Genomic DNA, 21,422 nt, shown 5'->3' on the forward strand with positions numbered 1-21,422 from the left:
ATGACATTCCCACATAATACAGCATACCACCACAGTGTCCACACAACACTACGACCTAACACCGTCAATTAGTGCACATACTACAGTATACCACTAAACAGTGCCATATAATACTGCTATACATCACCACAAAAGGCAGCCATAATGATCAGAATGTAATTTGCCCCAATAAGCTGCACATGGCCGGACCACACAGTGTTAGGCTATGTGCACACGATGCGGATTTGCTGCGGATCCGCAGCGGATTTTTCCGCGCAGAAATGCTGCAGATCCGCACTGTGATTTACAGTACAATGTTAATCAATGGGATAAAAAAATAGTTGTGCACATGGTGCGGAAAAATCAGAGCGGAATTGCTGCGGATTTCAAAGAAGTGCATGTCACTTCTTTTGTGCGGATCTGCAGCATTTCTGCACCCCTCCATGTTAAAAATCCGCAGTGGCAAAATCTGCAGAAAATCCGCATCAATTCCGCATAAAAACCGCGGCAAATCCGCGGCTGTGGATTCTGCCAGGAGATGCAGATTTTGTGCAGAAAATTCTGCACCTCTTTTCCTATGTGTGCACATAGCCTAAGACCCTACATTGTGTATAGTCCGTGGTAATTGCCCTTTTGCCCACGCCACTATCTGGATCCACAGCCAGAACAACTCTCTGTCCGGTCAATGAAGAAACTGCAAGAAATTCTATTGCTGCGCTTTCCCTGAAGGTTAGGTGTCCAGGTGCCAAGATCTTTGCAACTGGTTCCCAACTTTGTTTTCTATTGAAATCCATGAGAACCTGAAGTCCATTCTTCACAGTGCAGACAAATGGGCAATATAGAGCGCACCACTGCAAGGAGCGAACAGATCAAACATCACCCCCTGTTTTCACAAACCCCCCACTACGAAGATACTTCCCCTTTAAATGTCCGATACCATCACTTCTGTATAGACTTCCAAAAAACCCCGACCTGATCCATCGGCAGGATTCTTCTGGATGCTACTTAGCAGAACATTTCCCCTGGTAATGGAGTAAAGGTCATATAAAAGCTGCGCTGCGTTTGCCGGGATTTCTTGTGGATCCTGAGAGACGAGGTTTAAAGGATCAAGCAAAAACTCCATATAATGATTGTGAAATGATGTGCAATGGGGCGTGAATACTAAGTGATAATGACGGCGAAGCAAACAAACGCACAGCGCCGCAGGCCGAGTATACGGAGTAGCATCTACGGCTCTGCTCACCCTGGCTCATGAATACAACTACAGGGGAAACACACTAATATCTCTTGCAGCTGAGGGTTTGTTACAATGTTTACAGTCCTCTGTGAGCTAGACCAAGCAGCAGCACAAATCTCTCTCCTGTGCTGTTAGTTTGCTGCAATGTATCGGTGTGGAGCCACAGAGGGTGGTCTAGGATGGATACAATTGTGACAAGTGCATGGCAAGCCTGGGTCCGAATGCTCTCGCTCCTGGCACCATGCATGGCGCTCAAAGAGGTTCTCACCGGTCCCCTTTCTTCCTACTTGCTGTGGGGTGGTGCGGTCCTGAAGATTGACAGTTCGGACCAGTGGCAAAAGGCACCTCTCCGATGCCACTAGCACAGACATAAGAGCAGCGCAGGGAACCAGCGATCCTGCCAGCTACAGAGCAGCGCTTACGAGCTCCACAGCAAAGGGCTTGTAAGTGCTGCGCCCCACGTCTTGTAGACAGGCCACCACTGATAGATGGCAGAGGTGGCTGGTAACCTAGGACACGTGTAGAACTAAACATTCTTCCACAGATGATTTTTCATTAGGTAAATTGCAAAGTTGCTTGTGTTTATTAGCAGTTTGTAATTGCCCCCTTTTATGAATGATGAGAAAACCCCTTTAAGTCTGGTGGTCCATGGCCTAAATCCCCCCTCCACTGCGCTCCTGCTGAGGAAAGCATTCTGTGTGTCAATCGGCCTGTTCTCCATTCACTGACAGGAAGCAGAAATCCTAAACATGGTGAAAAGTAAAAAAAGGACACCAAAGGCAAGAATGAATCATTTGTGACCATACTTCAGCCACTTTTCCGTTGTGCCTTTTTGACCGCAGGAATAATTTGCCCCAAATTGATAAAACTGGCACCTTTTCACGCAAATATCAGACGCTATTTCCACCTGGATAATTTAGACATTGCGGCATAACAGGTTCTATGGCTGCAAACATCGAATAAAGGAGCCGAACACACGCCATGAAGACTGCGCCCGATACCCAGTAAAGTCCCAGAATGATGGAGAACGCACAGAAAGTAAAGCAACTGGAAAGAAGCCGGACAGGAAAGAAGGCAAGGAAAAGGTGCAAGTAAGGAGGATAAAGCTCTCCAAGCCTATCAGGCCCCAAACCTTGCCGTTATTTGTAGGATCCTGGGATGACATGGCGCGGTCGGGGGCGCCATTCACCGCTCGCTCCCTGGGGCCATTACTCTGACTTGTCATCTGGAGGAACGCCACTGTCTGCACTTTCTGCCCCCGGGATGGAGATGCTTTGGTTAACATATTCCACAGCTGCAGAACAGGTGTCAGGACAGCGCAGCAGATTCATCACCGACCCATCCCCCGCTGGGCCGCCACATGTCCTACACTGTACTGTACCCATACTTAAAGGGACCCCAAATTATCTGGTACCAACCAGTCCCTTTGTAATAGAGAGCTGGCCCCTAGATCACATAATTCTGCAGCATGCAGTGTAAAGCATGGGGGTTTTCATTGTGGCGGCGATAAAGGGATCTGTGTAATTGTGTTTATCTTTAATAGTTAAACACAATAAATATATAAATGGCCCTGGATGTAATTATCATAATCAGAAAGCCCTACCATTGCTGGGGGGTTTTAAGTCCTGCCCCAGCCCTCACAGTAAGCCCCCCTCTCCTACCCTAGAAGGCCGTGAGAAACCTCAAATCCCAGACCAGACATTAAAGGGTTAAGAAGAAAATTTCCTTTACTGCAAAGGGATATTACCTAGGTAGCTAAATAAAATGTCTACAATTCACTAATGCAATTTGTGCAGGAATTCCGCTTGGCTTTCAAGACCACTGCTTGCTGAGACTAGATGGGAGGCCTGCAGCTTTACGTGGGGTCACATGATGATCACAGGGGGCATCAGAACCTTGTGCCCATCACATGCCCAGGACGGCTTAATACCCCCAAAGCCTAAACAGGGGCACACTTATCACCATTTGTGTTGGGGGTATAAGACCCAAGCACGAGAGCCCCCAACAAGACATTCAGGACAGACTCAGGAAATTGGTGGCAGCTGCCAAACCGGCTTTTGAATTGCTATTAAATGGCAGCAAGCAGAGATGTGGGAAAAATACAAATAAAAAAAGTAAACTGGAAAATTGCAAAACATTCTCTTATGTAGAAAATCATATTCATGCAAAAACCATAATACGCCTTTAACCCATCACATCCAGGTGCTCCTCCTCCTCCCCAAAATAATCATGTGATCTCTACTGGCTATAAAGGGGTTAAAAGCGCTTGCACAGCAACTCCATCTGCTCTGTAAGCAAAAAAATAAAGGGACATGCGGAAAAAAAAAGCCTTCTTTGCAAAGAAGCTATTTCCTGCCTACTGGTAAGACAACTCTGAGCCGAGATAAATTATTCACGGGGCGGAAATGGGGCCCTTGTTTCGCAGAGTTTCTAAATCTGGCTCCTGAATGCGCTCACTCGCTCTCACGTTGAGGATTTTATCGATTGCTGCATTTTGCTGGCATCTTCCGTGTACAATCCATAAGTGACTGGACTGCAAGGTCAGCGATGGTGCCCTCTTACCAGGGTGACACCTGCTAGAGGGGGCGCTCAGCCCTGGGCCCGGTGGGAGCGACCACAGGCAACATACTAGTGAAAAATGCCTGCAGAGAATGAACACAATTACCTATGAAAAGGAGGATACAAAGTATGAGAAAATATAAAGAATCTGGGGAACAAATAGGAATGTGGAGATCCTTCTGCACATTGGGCCCCATGAAGCGGGTGCTGCAGTACCTATGGCTTCCCCTTGATGGCACTCACCTAATGCATTAGATGAAGCAGTCGCTCATCTGCCGGCAGCGCAGAGTAATTGGCGCAGTGGCAAACTATTTCCAATCTATTTAAAAATTGTATAGTCGTTAATTAAAAGAAAAAAATCTCTCTCTCACACCAGCATCCTGGTGCGATCACTGGTCTCCAGCTGTCATTAACTACTACTCTCATCGGGCCTGTTCTGTCATGCTGGGAACTGTAGGAGAGGCACAGGCTGGTGAGGCTGCGTGCTCACGATCAGGATTCCAAGCGGTTATCGTGTTGTCTTAGTCACTGTGTACTGAGTGTGCATTTTTACAGCGGTTTTCTATCTCTCTTTTTTGTGAGAAATGTGTGAAATAAAGCGGCTTGGGTTGGTAATGTCCCGCTACGTAGCTTTGATGAAACCGTAGTGATAAAGTCATGATTTATGTGCGTTTTTGGTGACTTTTTACCTGCAGATTTTCCTCATATCATTCAAGTTTATGTGTAAAATCATCAAATAAACGCAGATTTACCGCAAATAGAATCTGACATGTTGCAGATTTCAAAAAGGTCGGTTTACACTGTAAAAAAAATAAGCACAGTGAGTAAGTGGGAATTAAGCCTTAGAGGGTCTGACTGGTGGTGTATACAGAAAAAAGTAATGTCCCTCATTAGGAGCTTTGTTTTCCACACAATTTCTATGACCCTCGGGATTATTCTACTCCTTTTGCTAGTTGATGATGCAGAGCTCTGCCTCCCAATTGTCCCAGATCCAGCAGGCCATACTGGATTTGGCAATTTATCCTGGGAGGCGGGCAACAAATCATGCTTTTAACTGTTTGATGCTTCCACAGTGCCTCCAAGACATACTATGTGGGGGTACCATAGGGCCATCACACTGTGAGGAGGGTACTGTGGGGGCATCACATTTTGTGGGGGTACTGTGTGGGCACCATACTGTGTGTTTGATACTGTGGGGGCATCATACTGTGTGTGGGGGTATTGTGGGGTCATCATACTGTGTGGAGGGTACTGTGGGGGCATCATACTGTGTGGAGGTACCGTGTGGCCATCACACTGTGAGGAGGGTACTGTGGTGGCATCATATTGTGTGGGGGTACTGTGGGGTCATCATATTGTGTGCAGGTTACTGTGGGGCATCATACTGTGTGGGGGGTACTGTAGGGTCATCATATTGTGTGGAGGGTATTGTGGGGTCATCATACTGTGTGCAGGTACTTTGGAGGTATCACACTGTGTGAGGGCACTGTTGAGGCATTATAAAGTGTGAGATGTTCTGTGATGGCATCATAATGTGTATGGGCACTGTAAGTGCAATAAACTGTGGGGGGTCACAGTAAGGGAATTATACTGTCTGGGGGTTTTATACTGTGATGGTAAAGGGGCGACGTGTTTGCATCAATGTGTGTGGGGGTCATCTGTGGAACATCATATTGTGTTGGGTCATCATACTGCAAAGAGGCCAGAAATGGTGTATTAAACTGTGTGAAGACATGGATGGGCTTCACTAGGACCACTATTTCTGTGGGGGCACTGTAGAAGGACTGAGGTGGGTTTTGGAGTCTGACTTTGCTGCAGTGCACTACACGTGACACAGTATCAGTCCCTCGGAGTTGGGAAGTATGGACCCATAACTATCATAGATTGTTACACATGCACTTGGATATAACGTCAGCAGATGGAGGTCTGCGGGGGCCACATTATCTGCACACTACTGTGGAGGATGGAGGCCTCTACAACACACAGGATTCTCTGGAGGCCGCAGTAGGCAGACACTGAAGTGACTGATAACAGAGAGCACTAGCCTGCACTGGACTTCAGCAGTGTCTACTCCTCTCATGGCTTATTACATACATGCCTGGCACCTGAGAGTCATGTTACTAGAACAATAACCAACCATAGACATAGATGGCCCCCTGGAGTGTGACGGGGCAGGGCCCGGGGCCACAGTCTGCAGGTTTTAGTCTGTTGGATAGAGGATGAGATGATCTTTGTACTTGGCAGTTTCTGAAGCTTCTCGTCTGATCCGTCACCTCCCTCCTCATTGACTACAACAGATGTGAGGGCAGAAAGCAGCGCAGTGTGAACTAAGGCGTGAGCGGCCGCACTACTACGTGGCTCTGCCCCCTCTGCTGAATATATACCGATCACAGGGGCTGGAGGATACTACGCTGCGTTCACACAACCCTTCTCACGTTAGGTTTAGGCACAAGCGAAATCAATTTCCAAAACCGATTCAATACATAACTGGTACTGCTGGAGGCAGAGGGGCCTGGGACTGATGAGGGGGCAGAACCCCCCTAAAGGGCAGGCACATAACGGACCCCAAAATACCAGTGCCCCTCGCCCACTCACGGTATCCGTTATGTAATGTATTCCTTCTGGACATTGATTTCATTTGTGCCTAAAACCTAATGTCTGACTGGAAGAGTGATCGCACCCTAGGCTCCTGTATCTAATCTGATCGTGTGATACTGTCTGCTGAGCTGTGTATCTAATCTTGTCATGTGATACTGTCTGCTGAGCTGTGTATCTAATCCTATCCTGTGTGATACTGTCTGCTGATCTGTGTATCTACTCTGATCCTCTGCGGTACTGTCTGATGAGCTGTGTATCTAATCCTGTCATGTGATACTGTCTGCTGAGCTGTGTATCTAATCCCATCCTGTGTGATACTGACTGCTGAGCTGTGTATCTAATCCTATCCTGTGTGATACTGTCTGCTGATCCGTGTATCTACTCTGATCCTCTGTGGTACTGTCTGATGAGCCGTGTATCTAATCCTGTCATGTGATACTGTCTGCTGAGCTGTGTATCTAATCCCATCCTGTGTGATACTGACTGCTGAGCTGTGTATCTAATCCTATCCTGTGTGATACTGTCTGCTGATCCGTGTATCTACTCTGATCCTCTGTGGTACTGTCTGATGAGCCGTGTATCTAATCCTGTCATGTGATACTGTCTGCTGAGCTGTGTATCTAATCCCATCCTGTGTGATACTGACTGCTGAGCTGTGTATCTAATCCTATCCTGTGTGATACTGTCTGCTGATCCGTGTATCTACTCTGATCCTCTGTGGTACTGTCTGATGAGCCGTGTATCTAATCCTGTCATGTGATACTGTCTGCTGAGCTGTGTATCTAATCCTATCCTGTGTGATACTGTCTGCTGAGCTGTGTATCTAAACCTATCCTGTGTGGTACAATCTGATGAGCTGTGTAGTGGCCACTATAATGGCCTCTCACTATCCAGGGTGTCCCGGGGCTGAGGATTTTGGACTGCCGTGCTCTAGGACCACCCCGGTGCTGTACTTATACATGGTAGAGCCCCTTAATAAGGCCTCGGGGGGATTTGTGATCTTCTTACAAGGTTATTACGATTTTATCACTAATCCTGCATACGAGGACGCTCTGCACCACAACAAACTCCAAGACCTCCCTGAACACGACGGCACCAGATCTGCCGCCACTCGCTGCACAGGACGAAGGTTATATATGGTGTTCGGAGAATATAATGCCAAGAGTACACCGCACCTGCTGCAGGTCACACTGCATACGGCCACGCTCACACGCTCAGTATTTGGTCAGTATTTTGCCTCAGTATTTGTAAACCAGGAGTGGGTGATAATCCAGAAGTGGTGACGTGTTTCTATTATACTTTTCCTCTGATTGTTCCCTCCTGGTTTTGGCTTATACATAGTGAGGTAAAATACTGACCAAATACTTAATGTGTGGACGAGGCCTAACACTTTCAGGTCAATGTACAAGTGGCACGATGGCGATAATTCACATTAATTAGCCTTGGATGAGATGTGACAGCGAGGATTTGTCTGCCGAGCCCCAATACAGCGGTGCCAGAGCCGAGAGGGGCAGGTGGTCAATGGAGGTGAAACAGGCAAGGTCCCTACAGGAGGGAGAAGCCTGGTATGCTGGGGGTTAATCGCCTGTACCAGGGATAAGAGGATAATATGTGCCTGCTTGGGCTGAGAGCGGCAGGATCGGGCAGGGTCACCCGTCCCCCATCCTTCCCTCCCCGCCATCTGTACTCCGACCGTCCTGATCTACGCAGAGGCCTCCGCACCCATCTGCTGGGCAGTAAGCCACACATACACGTGGGGGGCTGACAGGGTCGGGCCGGGGGACTGTGCAATTTAAAAACCCGTGGCACGAAAGGAATTACGGACCGACCCTTCCCGGCCACTAAACTGAAAAATCAGTAATGCGTCCCCTACAACGTATCAAGAGCACAAGAACCTAGCAACTCCCAAGTGACAACTTCTCAGGCTGCAGCCTTCATAGTGGTTGTCAGACCTCATCTCTTACAGAGGGACATGGGAAATAAGGTGTCTTATTCCTGCGCAGTGATCCCCGCGCTGCCCCCTGGACTCCCTGATATCATATCGCTAGGACACAGCGGCCTCATGGCAGGCAATGGTGGTCCGCAGTAATGCAGTCGGGGACGGGCTATCTCAGCCACCAGAGTCGGGGTCACCAGTGCCTCCACTTCTCTATCCTGAAAATGGGATTCTTGCTACTCATGGAGCAATGTACTGTACCTTTAAGTGGTTAACTTGTCTTCTGTAATCAAATCTTAAAGAGGTGATCCAGAAATAGAAGCAACATGTTATCATTACTTAACCAGCTCCTCCCTTATCCACAGGTTGTGTCTGGTATTGTAGGTAACCGGCATTGTAGTGCAGTGATGGAGCTGAGCTGCACTATCACAAGCATCCTGTGGGGGCGCTGGTTATCTCAACACTTTACATTTTGATTCCTTCCCTTTCTCGAGGCTCTTCTTGCTGTCAGTGATTGGGGACATTCATTGCTTATATCCAGAAGTATCAGACCTCAAACAACTTTTATATTAGGCAGTAAGTCTTAGCCATGTTGAGAGTTGTAGTACCACAGGCTCAAATTACATACATCTGGACAGTCCCTTAAAATGTTAGTGATTAGCTACAATACATAGCAAAGCCCTGCGACACAAGGAGACATCCGCCGCCCGGGATTAGGAGAACGTCTTTATCCTTGCAGCTTCCTTATGCTTCTTCCATTAACGCAATTGCATCCTCCAAAAGACGTCTCATTTACATAATGTATGATTTACGCTACACAGGATCCAGGAGGTTTGGCCAGACTACAAAAGCCGCGTCGGACGCATGACAGCCCACACTGCTGCGCTACTTCTTCCAATCTCTGCCATTGTGGGGACCAAGTGCTCCTCTCAGAGCTGCTCTACATGTACAGCCCTTGGGTACAGCACAGATCAGCTCTGCACAAAGATGGCCGAGCATGCCAAAGACAATTTAAAGGGCCACACAGTGACAAGCGTTGCCCACCCCTATATGCAACAAAACCTAACAAGTCAACTGGCCCTTAACACCTGCACATTACAGTAACAGCACAAGAAGGGTGTAAATCCAACCACAGGAACATCACACAAGGCAGACATGGCATCACACGTTTTGTCACCCGCCTGACACCACAGTCAGCTCCAAGAGAAGCGCTAAAGAGCTCTCACCTCTCCGCTGCCACAATCTGATCACTGCCCATAGGGACCCTACACTGCTAATTAACAACATGTATGGCAAGAAAGGGAAGGAAAGGAGCCCACCTGGGCAGAAGTCTAAGGAACGGTCATTATATGACATCTGCACAACACGTCTCCCCCAAAACCACACATGGCCAATAACATTCTAGGGATGGACACCCCCTTATGTGCATTTTCTGCTATCATAGTAGCTATATTCCTGTACATAGGAGCAGTATTATAGTAGTTATATTCTTGTACATAGGAGCAGTATTATAGTAGTTATATTCCTGTACATAGGGAGCAGTATTATAGTAGTTATATTCTTGTACATAGGGTCAGTATTATAGTAGTTATATTCTTGTACATAGGAGCAGTATTATAGTAGTTATATTCTTGTACATAGGAGCAGTATTATAGTAGTTATATTCCTGTACATAGGGAGCAGTATTATAGTAGTTATATTCTTGTACATAGGAGCAGTATTATAGTAGTTATATTCTTGTACATAGGGGACAGTATTATAGTAGTTATATTCTTGTATATAGGGGGCAGTATTATAGTAGTTATATTCTTGTATATAGGAGGCAGTATTATAGTAGTTATATTCTTCTACATAGGGGCAGTATTATAGTAGTTAGATTTTTGTACATAGGGGCAGTATAATAGTAGTTATATTCTTGTACATAGGAGGCAGTATTATAGTAGTTATATTCTTGTATATAGGGAGCAGTATTATAGTAGTTATATTTTTGTACATGGGGGCAGTATTATAGTAGTTATATTCTTGTACATAGGAGGCAGTATTATAGTAGTTATATTCTTGTATATAGGGAGCAGTATTATAGTAGTTATATTTTTGTACATGGGGCAGTATTATAGTACCGTAGTTATATTCTTGTACATAGGAGGCAGTATTATAGTAGTTATATTCTTGTATATAAGGGCAGTATTATAGTAGTTATATTCTTGTACATAGGGGGCAGTATTATAGTCATTATATTTTTGCACATAGGAGCAGTATTATAGTAGTTATATTCTTGTACATAGGGGCAGTATTATAGTAGTTATATTCTTGTACATAGGGGCAGTATTATAGTAGTTATATTCTTGTACATAGGAGCAGTATTATAGTCCTTATATTTTTGTACATTGGGGGCAGTATGATAGTAGTTATATTCTTGTACAACATGTAATTAGATAGAAGGAAATTCTGGGGCTGTGTCTTTCTCTTTTCCGGAGCAGTGGCCCCAGGATAGTGGTCCAGGCCTTGTGCTCAACATAAACTACCATCGGCCCTAAGTGCATTATTGATTGGAAGACTCAGAAATGCCTACAAAGTAGGAAAAGGGTAGTGATGTTTAAAAGCTTATGCGGGATGAACGCTGGATACAGAGAGACTTCTGAGAGGACCTTGCAGCAAACACATCAATATTTCATCACGGAAAATAAAAATCAGCTCATTTGAAAGACAGATTATTGAAGAGGAATACTGATCACCCAGGATAATTGTGGAATGTTTATGATGGCACGTCTCAATACGTCATCCGATCTGATAGAACTTTTTTTTTAAACCTTCAAAAACACATTATCTGTGTGCAAATCTTTTTTTTTATTTGTAATGTTTGGAAACTTAGATTCTGATTTTTATTTACATTTGTTGTGGATTCAATTTGCAAATTAGTTATAGAAAATAGTAATAAATTGTCAGATTAAGTAGCAAAAAAAAGTTTTAAATGACATCTCTTTGCTGGTGCGGATTTGCTTGACCAGCCCCCCAGTAAATAGGACATATGGTCCAAGGGCTGGAGTCACTGCCAGGCAAAAGGGCAGATGCCAGTTCTAATGGGCTTGAGGGGCATCTGGAGCTAGCAGGGGATGGTACTCCTGAGATACAGTAGTTAACCCCTTCTATGTTTGCTAATTAACTAGTGCTACTAAAGGTTTTGGGCAGAGCACCCGATTAAAAGCAGAGTTGAGCCAACCAGAGTTCTGCACCTGCACCCATTGGGCCCCTTGGCATCAGCTTTTTCTGTGTAATTGGGATGCATGTCCTTGGTTTTAAGTCTTAAGGCCCCGTCTCACATAGCGAGATCGCTAGCGAGATCGCTGCTGAGTCACTAGTTTTGTGACGCAACAGCGACCTCAGTAGCGATCTCGCTATGTGTGACACGTACCAGCGATCAGGCCCCTGCTGTGAGATCGCTGGTCGTGTCGGAATGGCCTGTACCTTTTTTTGGTCGTTGAGGTCCCGCTGACATCGCTGAATCGGTGTGTGTGACACCGATCCAGCGATGTCTTCACTGGTAACCATGGTAAACATCGGGTTACTAAGCGCAGGGCCGCGCTTAGTAACCCGATGTTTACCCTGGTTACCAAAAAAAACAAACAGTACATACTCACCTTTCGGTGTCCGTCAGGTCCCTTGCCGTCTGCTTCCTGCTCTGAGTGCCGCCGTACAGTGAGAGCACAGCACAGCAGTGACGTCACCGCTGCGCTCTGCTCTCACTGTACGGCGGCTCAGTCAGAGCAGGAAGCAGGCGGCAAGGGACCTGACGGACATCAGATGGTGAGTATGTACTGTTTGTTTTTTTTGGTAGCCAGGGTAAACATCGGGTTACTAAGCGCGGCCCTGCGCTTAGTAACCCGATGTTTACCCTGGTTACCCGGGTGCTGCAGGGGGACTTTGGCATCGTTGAAGACAGTTTCAACGATGCCGAAGAGGTTCCCCTGATCGTTGGTCGCTGGAGAGAGCTGTCTGTGTGACAGCTCCCCAGCGACCACACAGCGACTTACCAACGATCACGGCCAGGTCGTATCGCTGGTCGTGATCGTTGGTAAATCGCTATGTGAGACGGGGCCTTTAGACAAATCCTATCTTCAAGATTTGATATGAGGTCATGAAATGAGACATTCAGGGACCAGTTTTGTATCTATTCCTCACCATTAGGCAAGACAGTACTTACGTGTGTACAGAAGTACTCCGCGGGGTCACCACAGGTAATTCCAGGAGGGTCCACCTTGAGGATAGCATACTCTTTCATCACCATAGGCTTTGGTTGACAGGCATAATATTCCCAGGATGGGCCATCATCAGATGTCACCCAGGATTTACAAATGTCATAGTGTCCCAATGCCATAGGCAAGCAGTGTAAGATGAAGACAGCCAAAGGCAGCATGGCAGCTGGAGCGGACAGTGGTGTCCTCCTGGAGTGGAGATGACCAAGTTATGTAGAGGGGAAACTTCAGGGGGCTTATCTGCTACTGTCAGGATCAGCATGGAAACACCTCATTGGCTCTAATACCGATGCAATTGGGCTGTGCGGCTACGGGAGGATAGTCATGTGTGGTACATTCAAAGATCTAGAAATCTTGGACAGAACATCTAGAAGACGTTCTAGGTGATGCATAGATATTTCCCAACTATCTGGGTCTCTTTGTCTCTGCATTGACTCATAAAGGTGTTAGGGAAGACTTAGACAGCCAACTCTGGTGCACAGATCAGGACGAGAGCATGGACTCATTTTACTCTTCACAGGTCTAGAGGGTGGACATCTTTTCATCTTTAGGCTCGGAGGTCCACACAAAGTGTCCACTGACCTTCCACACTCTTGCTGGATCCAAGCTTGGTCATGTAAGAACTCTAAACTCCAGGATCATTAGACCCAAGACTCTGTAGGTGTCACCCACTGACATCGGAACCAAACCTTGGGAGGAGAGCTTGCCTGTGTGATCAGGGACCGTTGCGGTCTTCTTTGTGAGACGTCCTCGTGTTCATCTCCAGTCCAGGAACTGAGGGATGTTATCCACCAGCAGCGCCTGCAAGGATATAGCGGACATGTTTACATGGGGAAAAAAAACAACAACGTGCCTTGGAACGCGATCTTCAGCTATTTTATCTGCCAACCACATCCACACAACAGATGCTTTGTCTTTTCTATGGAGACATCGCTTTCCTTGCAGAATTACTGCATTTATTTCATAACACAAGGGAAAAAATAAGCTAAATGTCCACACAGAAGACACTACCTGTGGGTGATACTGCATTAGCTTCTATTTAGCTCTGCTCCATTGGGTGACTCCAGCTGAGCGGCATTGTCTGCTGGAGTCAGTGGTAGTCTGGATTCACCTCTCCTGTCTCAGCACTAAACTGGAGCTCATCCATGCTTTATACTACATCTCTGCTCTATTAGAATATGGCTAAAACCCATGACTCCAGCTTAGCGGCATTGCCTGCTGGAGTCAGTGGTAGTCTGAATTATCCTCTCCTGTCTCAGCATTCAGATTGCTCCTCCTCTATGCTTTATACTACATCTTTGCTCTATTAGAATACAGCTATAATCACTGGCTGTACTCGTTTGGAGCCTAGCGTCTCATTGGAGGATCAGGTTGTTGACTCTCCTTGCTTTACACTGCAGCTTTGCTTCTTTAGACTGGTTACAGGGCTTAGGCATAAGACCAACCCGGAGTGAGTACACTGAAAGCAGATTCCCATTACTACAAGGACAGATCCATTTGAAGTAAAAAGCCCAGAAGTTCTTTGCAATGTGTCAGTAAATGCAGATGTATGCATCTCTCTGACAACACTTCTTGGCCTTGGGCTCTGCGTATTCTGTTTTATCATATGGACGCTCGGCACCATACTAACCAATCAGAATTGAGCAAAGCATGACCCGATCAGTAGCCATGAGGTCCACTGCTCTAATAAAATCACAGGGACAGGAAGTGTTGTCATGAGGACACAGCCAGTGGGGCTCTTATCAAAAGGAATAAGGTATTTAGAAAAATGTTTTCATCCCGAGGGGGGATTATTAGGATGAACAAACGGACGGCATTTAATTGGGAAACCTATATTAACCACTAAACAAAGCGACAAAGGGCAACGTGGGAGATGCAGCAATTAAATCCCATAAAACTAATAGAGAAATCGTGTTTGTGTCCGCCGACCGGAGCCGCATCCGCGAACAGGGTTTAAATATTTTACAAGAGAAAAGCAATTTAGGTCGTAACAGAAGTGAATTAAAAATTAAAATTTCACTTCCGTATATATTAAATGTGTATATTAAAAAACAGTGGAGATTACAGTGTAACGAGGGCGACGGGAAGGGGAGGCGTGGCCTAAGGCAGACGCGGAAAAAGGGGGCGTACCGGCAAAAATGACACAGCGCCCCCAGCATGAGACCCTTCCCACTTCCTTCTGCTCTGCACAGAGTTCTGCACATGTTTCCATCAGTCAGAGATGGCAGCTCCCGGGGCTGGGCCCAGTCTCTCCAAGGGCCACATTGTATCTACAGGGGTAACTCAAACATTTAAAAAAGCCCCAAATCAAAATGCTAATAATAAAAATTGCCGAGTGTATTATGTTCAGTCCACTCCTGGATTATCAGAATTTCAAAACCATCATTTGAAGTAAATTCCTTTATTCTGAAATTAAAGGGATGTGTCAGATTAGAACATTGAGTATCAAACTGATATTTTTTATTTAAACAAAAACATGCAGAAAATCAAAATTCTAAGAAAAAACTGTAGCCTTTGATTCAATTTTCTTTGGTTTACTCCTGGATTATCAGACTTTATAGACCATCAGATGACACATTAAAGGAATTTGTAGACCAGATTGAAGGGATTTTACTAATTAAATGAGTTTTTCTCTTGTCTGCATATTCGCAGTGTTCACAGAAAATGGCGTCCTGCCCCTTTAAGAGGATTTAGGACTTTATTATGACACAGTGACCAAGCATGCTCATGCAGTAAGGGTCAGAGATGAAATCTGGGAGAAAATCAAGAGCAAATATTAGGTTTTGCAGGCCGGGTGCTGCGGGAATAGTATGCACACATTGATCTGAGTTATAGCATTCATATATCTGCGTTAAGGTCTCTTTCGTCCCCCTCCCAAATGTGAAGACCACCTGATTGAGACAAATGACTAGAGCGGCCAAAAATCCATCTCTCATCCCCCAGATCCGAACGTTATTGAGATTGCACGGAGCAGGGCACCTCATCTTCACCCCCGCCCCGCCATTAATGCCTGCGGAGGATTATTACATGGCGGCTCCTGTCCGCCATCTCAACTACACAACCTCACGTCTCATGCGGTTCCCAATTAATGCCAGAGACTTTTCAGCCACAAGTGTTACTAGTGCAGGAGGGAAACTGTGCGGCCCAAAAAAAAAAAAACCTCATTAAATCTCCGATAATAGAATAATTAACCCTTAAAAGGGAACAAATAGGGATGGAATGCATTAAAGAGACAGCGCTTATTATTGGAGCCAATATTATTCTAAGACACTTGAACATTGCACAAAAGCTTTGGGGATAATTAATAACGATCCGATTATTAAAGGTTAAAAGAAATATATGACAAATTCGGAACTTTATAGACACCCAAGATGGTGACCAGGGATGATTATATTAGGAGTTTTAGGTTTAGTAAAAGGAGGTGGGAGCAAAGAGGCAGCATATACAGTATACTGTCTGTAATCAGTGCTGAGCGCGCAAAAGAGGTTATGACGGAAAATCATCATTTAAACGACTGAACTGGTATTGGAGCAGTAATATTCTTGTACATAGGGGGCAGTATTATAGTAGTTATATTCTTGTACATAGGAGCAGTATTATAGTAGTTATATTCTTGTACATAGGGGAAGTATTATAGTAGTTATATTCTTCTACATAGGAGCAGTATTATAGTAGTTATATTCTTGTACATAGGGTCAGTATTATAGCAGTTATATTCTTGTACATAGGGGAAGTATTATAGTAGTTATATTCTTGTACATAGGGGGCAGTATTATAGTTATGTTCTTGTATATAGCAGCAGTATTACAGTAGTTATATTCTTGTACATAAGAGCAGTATTATAGTAGTTATATTCTTGTATATAGGGGAAGTATTATAGTAGTTATATTCTTGTACATAGGAGCAGTATTATAGTATATTCTTGTACACTGGAGCAGTATTATAGTAGTTACATTCTTGTACATAGGGGAAGTATTATAGTAGTTATATTTTTGTACATAGGAGCAGTATTATAGTAGTTATATTCTTGCACATAGGGGCAGTATTATAGTAGTTATGTTCTTATACAGGGTCAGTGTTACAGTAATATATTCTTGGATGCAACAACAGTAGTGTTTTATAATATACAGAACATGTTGTGCGATATTATAGTAGTTCCAGACTTTTCCATGAGTACGTGTTATGATAGAAATCATGAATAAAAGATGATAACAGGTTTATGTAGGATGTCAGGGTTTACTTTTGAGAACCTGAGTGCAGTCAGTGATCAAAGGTCCGATAAGCCCACAGTCTGGAGCGTTATAAGAGCAGCGGCTGACTTCAGTCACAAGCAGGGATGTAAATGTCTCTGGCGGAGATATGTGACATAAAATAGCTGTCATGGGGAACAGGGGGTTTTCTGTCTCTCCTATCATTCAACGTATTAAAAGAAACTACATTTTCACCCTAGGGTGATAACAGAGTACAAGAGATTTTATTCGCCTGCTCAGCAGATGGGGAGAGGACAGATATGAGTTTTGTGTCATTTTAAATAGAGATATTGTTAGATAGGGAGAGTATTACACTGTAAGTTACATGGAGAACAATCGTGTTCCCTAATTTCCATGCACAGAATACAGAAAAATCCAGGATTTAAAGGGGCAGGCAACCATCAAGGCAGGTGTGGTTTTCAGCCTCTGAAAATGTAGCAAAGCTGGAGCCATATAGTATAACATTGTAAAAAAGAAACTGAGCAGCAATCCTCAATTCATTGGCCGCTAGATTGATCAGATACATGCTGTTTTACATAGGACTGCAGTAAAGCCTACCATAATATGAAAACCCAGTGAATAATTACAATTTGCAAGCAATACAGCCCTAACAAGTGTGTACGATGGATTCCACTCTGCTACATCTGCACATTTTCTGAAATAAAGTCATAACTGGGAGATGATAATCTGGAAACTTTGTGCCCCCCTCCCAGCTGGGCTCTTTAAAGTGAGTTGGTGAGCAGATGCACCAGCCACCAGGCTCCTTAATGAGGGGATTTGATGTAATGAGCCTGTAGATATCTGTAAGGTAACAGAATGGGCGATGTATTATTTATCTGCAGTCAAGGTGCTGAAATCATCCACTAATAGTGCCGCTACATCTGTGTCCCATTCATTAAATACGCACGCGTTTGACATGTATATATGTGTGTACGGTGATGTAGCAGAGCACAATCTGTAATTTAAAGTGTTTCCATATATTGGCGACCAAAGTGAAGCATCTGGTATCTCCGATATACCACCGCCGCTACATTCACTATACAGACAGAAAGGGCTATGTGCGAGACATCCACTACATCCACAGGGGCACAGGAGACCAAAGGCTAGAACTAGCCCCCTGACAGCTGGCTACACATAAAACAATTGGGCTCAGTGCAGTCCCATGTAAAACACAGATAATGTGGTGTTAGAGATATTAGACAGATATGGTATTCTATCTCACATCTATCTAAAATCTCTCCTATTTATTTCACATCTATGTATCTATCAAGAGAGAAAAGTAAAAGCATCACCCTGGTATAACGGGGGTGTAAAGCCTGGGTGATGACATAACAGAGAAGACAAATTAGGCAGCGTGCCAAGTGTGCAACGCAGCGGAGAACACCACTGACCTATATCTTGGGTAAGATTTCGGCTCCCAAAAATACAATCAGCTTTTCAGAAGCATGGGAAAGTTGTGTGCAAAGTGTGGACACATCATCCATTCATTAACATCGTTATGTACAACAGATTGCTACAAAGTGTCAGCGCTGAATGAGAAATAGCCATAATACGTTCTAGCACATAATGTGCCGCGATCCAGGGTGATCACAGGTAGAAACCGCTGCACAGGTCCAGAGTCCGCACAAACTTTTATTTTGTGTGTTTGGAGTGTTCCTATTTTGCCTTGTCTTTATCCATCTATCTAACATCTATTATCTTTCTCTCTCTCTCTATTATCTATCTACATATCTAATATCTATTATCTCTCTATTATCTATCTAACATCTATTATCTCTCTGTATTATCCATCTATCCCATATCTATCTATGAATCTAATATCGATTATCTATCTATCTAATATCTATTACCTTTCTCTACTATATATCTCCTATCTATCATCTATCTGTTATCTATGTCCTATTTATTTATCTATTATCTATCAGCTATTTAAGTGTCTAAAAACATGACCAATATCTTTTTACAGAATGAATCAAATGTGAACAGGTACAAGCTGCTGTGACTGCTTTATATCATCTACAGAATACAGCAGCCACCGTATGCAAAGAAATATGCAAAAAATTGAATATATTATTTTAAACTGCGTCTGTCTCACATCCATCTATCCCCCCTCTGGCACAATCATATTGCAGTCTGAGGTTTTAAGGACTTTTTAAAAATTATTAAATATATTTTATTTTACCTTTCAATTTATCTATCTACCCGCTATGTTTTTCTATCTCTCATCGATCCATCCTCTCCGCTGGCACGCTACCAGTTAATTTTACAGACTAATCCTTTGAAGACTTCTTTAATTGTGAAATATATTTGCTCTCATTACTTCCACTCTACAGGAATAATGGACATTCTCGCACTCGTTCACATTTACACCTTCCGGCTGTAGATATTTACACCCTACAACCTCAGCCGCCCTTGTACTAACCGCGCCACGGCCGCTGTGTGTGAAGGCGACCTTCCAAGTCGTCCCCAAGGTCGCTGGGGCATGGTGTCAATACGACCCCATAGAAGTTTGTTCCCGGGATGTGGCGGGCCTGTACAGCAGCAGACATTATTACATCCAGGCTCGGAGCTGAGGATCGATGACTCTTCCCTCCTTTTAGAAGAACTTACTCACCACTGGGGACTGATAAGCCGAGTATTGTGAACATGAAATTAGATTGTCGCTGGATACATAAACCTGAGTTTCCCTTTTCTCTCTGTTATTTTTTTTCTTTCTATTGAGTCGACATTTTGCGAGATACATTAACCCTTTCTTTCTTTTACCTTGATGCAATATTTTTAATGTACCTGGAACCTTTTTCGCTGCACTAATAAATTGGTGAAGTTTTATATCCGGACTCCTTTGTTTGCTTTGTCATTCTACTCGTTCTTGCCATTTCCAATAACAAGGCCTACAAGCCAAGTATGGGGTCATGGGATGGCGCTAACTTTCCAATTACTAGTGTCCCATTTCAGTGTATCTTGCCCTGGCTATAATATCATCAGCGCCATTGTGTCATTATTTCCGTGTATGGCGCGGGCAGCCTGGCAGGGACACACTGAGACTCCAGGACCTTATTGTTGGGACTGGACCCCACTAATTGCACCCCATAACCATCCCCTTAATCACAATTCAGAACAGTTATTAAAGGGAGGGCAGAGGCTGCAGTCACACCCAGGTCCTGGAGCCCGAGATGAGCAGAAAGTGATAGCGGGGGGACTTGTGATGCCAATCATTGCTATATTAACCTCTGCTGGTAATTTTAGGATGAGCACCCAGCATAAGGGCATAGCAGATGTCCATATACATCCAAAGGGAAGGACAGGCAGGTGCCACAAGGAACTATAGGCCATGGTACTTAGGTACAGGGCTAAAAAGCAGCGCTCACCACGGCCACCATGCATGTGCCCCAATGAGTTAATGAAGCGCACAGACATGGCATAGAAGCAACGACAGATGGGATGTTCTGCAGCAGCCTGTACCAGGGAGCGCCGAGGCTTCATACATAAATGATATTAGTGATTGTGCTTATATAGGGTCATGTCGGACTAATCCCGGACCCCTACACTAGGTGCACTATAGGTGTAAACGGAGTATAGGACCACCGGAGGGGAAACATCATATCATTATTCTAAAAAAACAGGTTCATTCTCAGAGAAGCCATTTACTCCTGTCCTGGAGGACGAAGTGCGAGGGCTGGAAGAAACCTTCGGATAAGAGATCATGTGTCTAAGAGATTTATCATCTATGGTGTCATGTGATATAATGTCCGACTGTCCTGCTGATGTCTGAACTATCTACTCATCTTGTATCCATCCCATATTTATCCAGAATGTAGCTGTCAATCTATCTCACATTATCTATCTCATATTTATCCATCTAGAAATTTACTGCAAATGTATCTATTTATCTCAGTTATTTATCTCTCATATCTATGTATATTATATATATAGACATATATATCTATATTTCTTAGTATAACTATGCAGCTGCAGTTATTGCTCACATGTATGTATTATCTATATCAAGTTATCTCTCGTATCTATCTCTATGTAGCTCTCCTATATATCTATTGCTCATATCTATGTTATGTATATATATATATATATATATATATATATACATATATATCCATCTATCTCCAAACTACCCATTACCTAGCTATAGTTATCCCTCATATCTATGAATGATCTATGTATATCAATGTAGCTTTCCTATCTATCTAGAATAATACATAAATAAACCCATCTATCCCAGTATTCCACAGCACACACACAGATTGCCTGCCCAGTAATTGGAGTAGTTTCTCTCTATGTGCAGAGTGTGCTAACAGTTAAGAAAACTCCCCGAGAGCAGCAGAAATGCGGGTACTATAGAGTGATGAATGCAGATCTGAATATGTCATAAAATGGCTTAATATGCAGATCAAGTATCAGGGCTGCTGTTTATTTGTCAATCTGGGGAGAATCTGCTTGCACTGCAAATGTTTCCATGAACTGATCCACTAACTATGAGAGAGAGAGGCAGGAGCCTCACACACAAACTAATGTGACATTACAGCTCCATTGTGCTGACTGCAAACCCAACAACCCAGGGGGCGAGGAGAGGGGGCTCATAGCCAAACTTCTAT

General features: G+C 44.2%; 1 protein-coding gene across 3 annotated transcripts in view; it reads right to left on the reverse strand.

The window, feature by feature from the left end:
• Positions 1–21,422, reverse strand: part of NTNG2 (netrin G2) — an 83,049-nt gene that overhangs the window by 60,061 nt on the left and 1,566 nt on the right. For all 3 annotated transcript variants that reach the window (XM_077284720.1, XM_077284718.1, XM_077284719.1), the window contains one exon: positions 12,511–13,363. In XM_077284720.1, the coding sequence (XP_077140835.1) occupies positions 12,511–12,723 (213 nt within the window). In that variant the 5' untranslated portion in view covers positions 12,724–13,363. The remainder of the gene's footprint in view (positions 1–12,510; positions 13,364–21,422) is intronic.

Source organism: Ranitomeya variabilis, chromosome 2 (assembly GCF_051348905.1).
Source record: "Ranitomeya variabilis isolate aRanVar5 chromosome 2, aRanVar5.hap1, whole genome shotgun sequence".
Lineage (NCBI taxonomy): Eukaryota > Metazoa > Chordata > Amphibia > Anura > Dendrobatidae > Ranitomeya > Ranitomeya variabilis.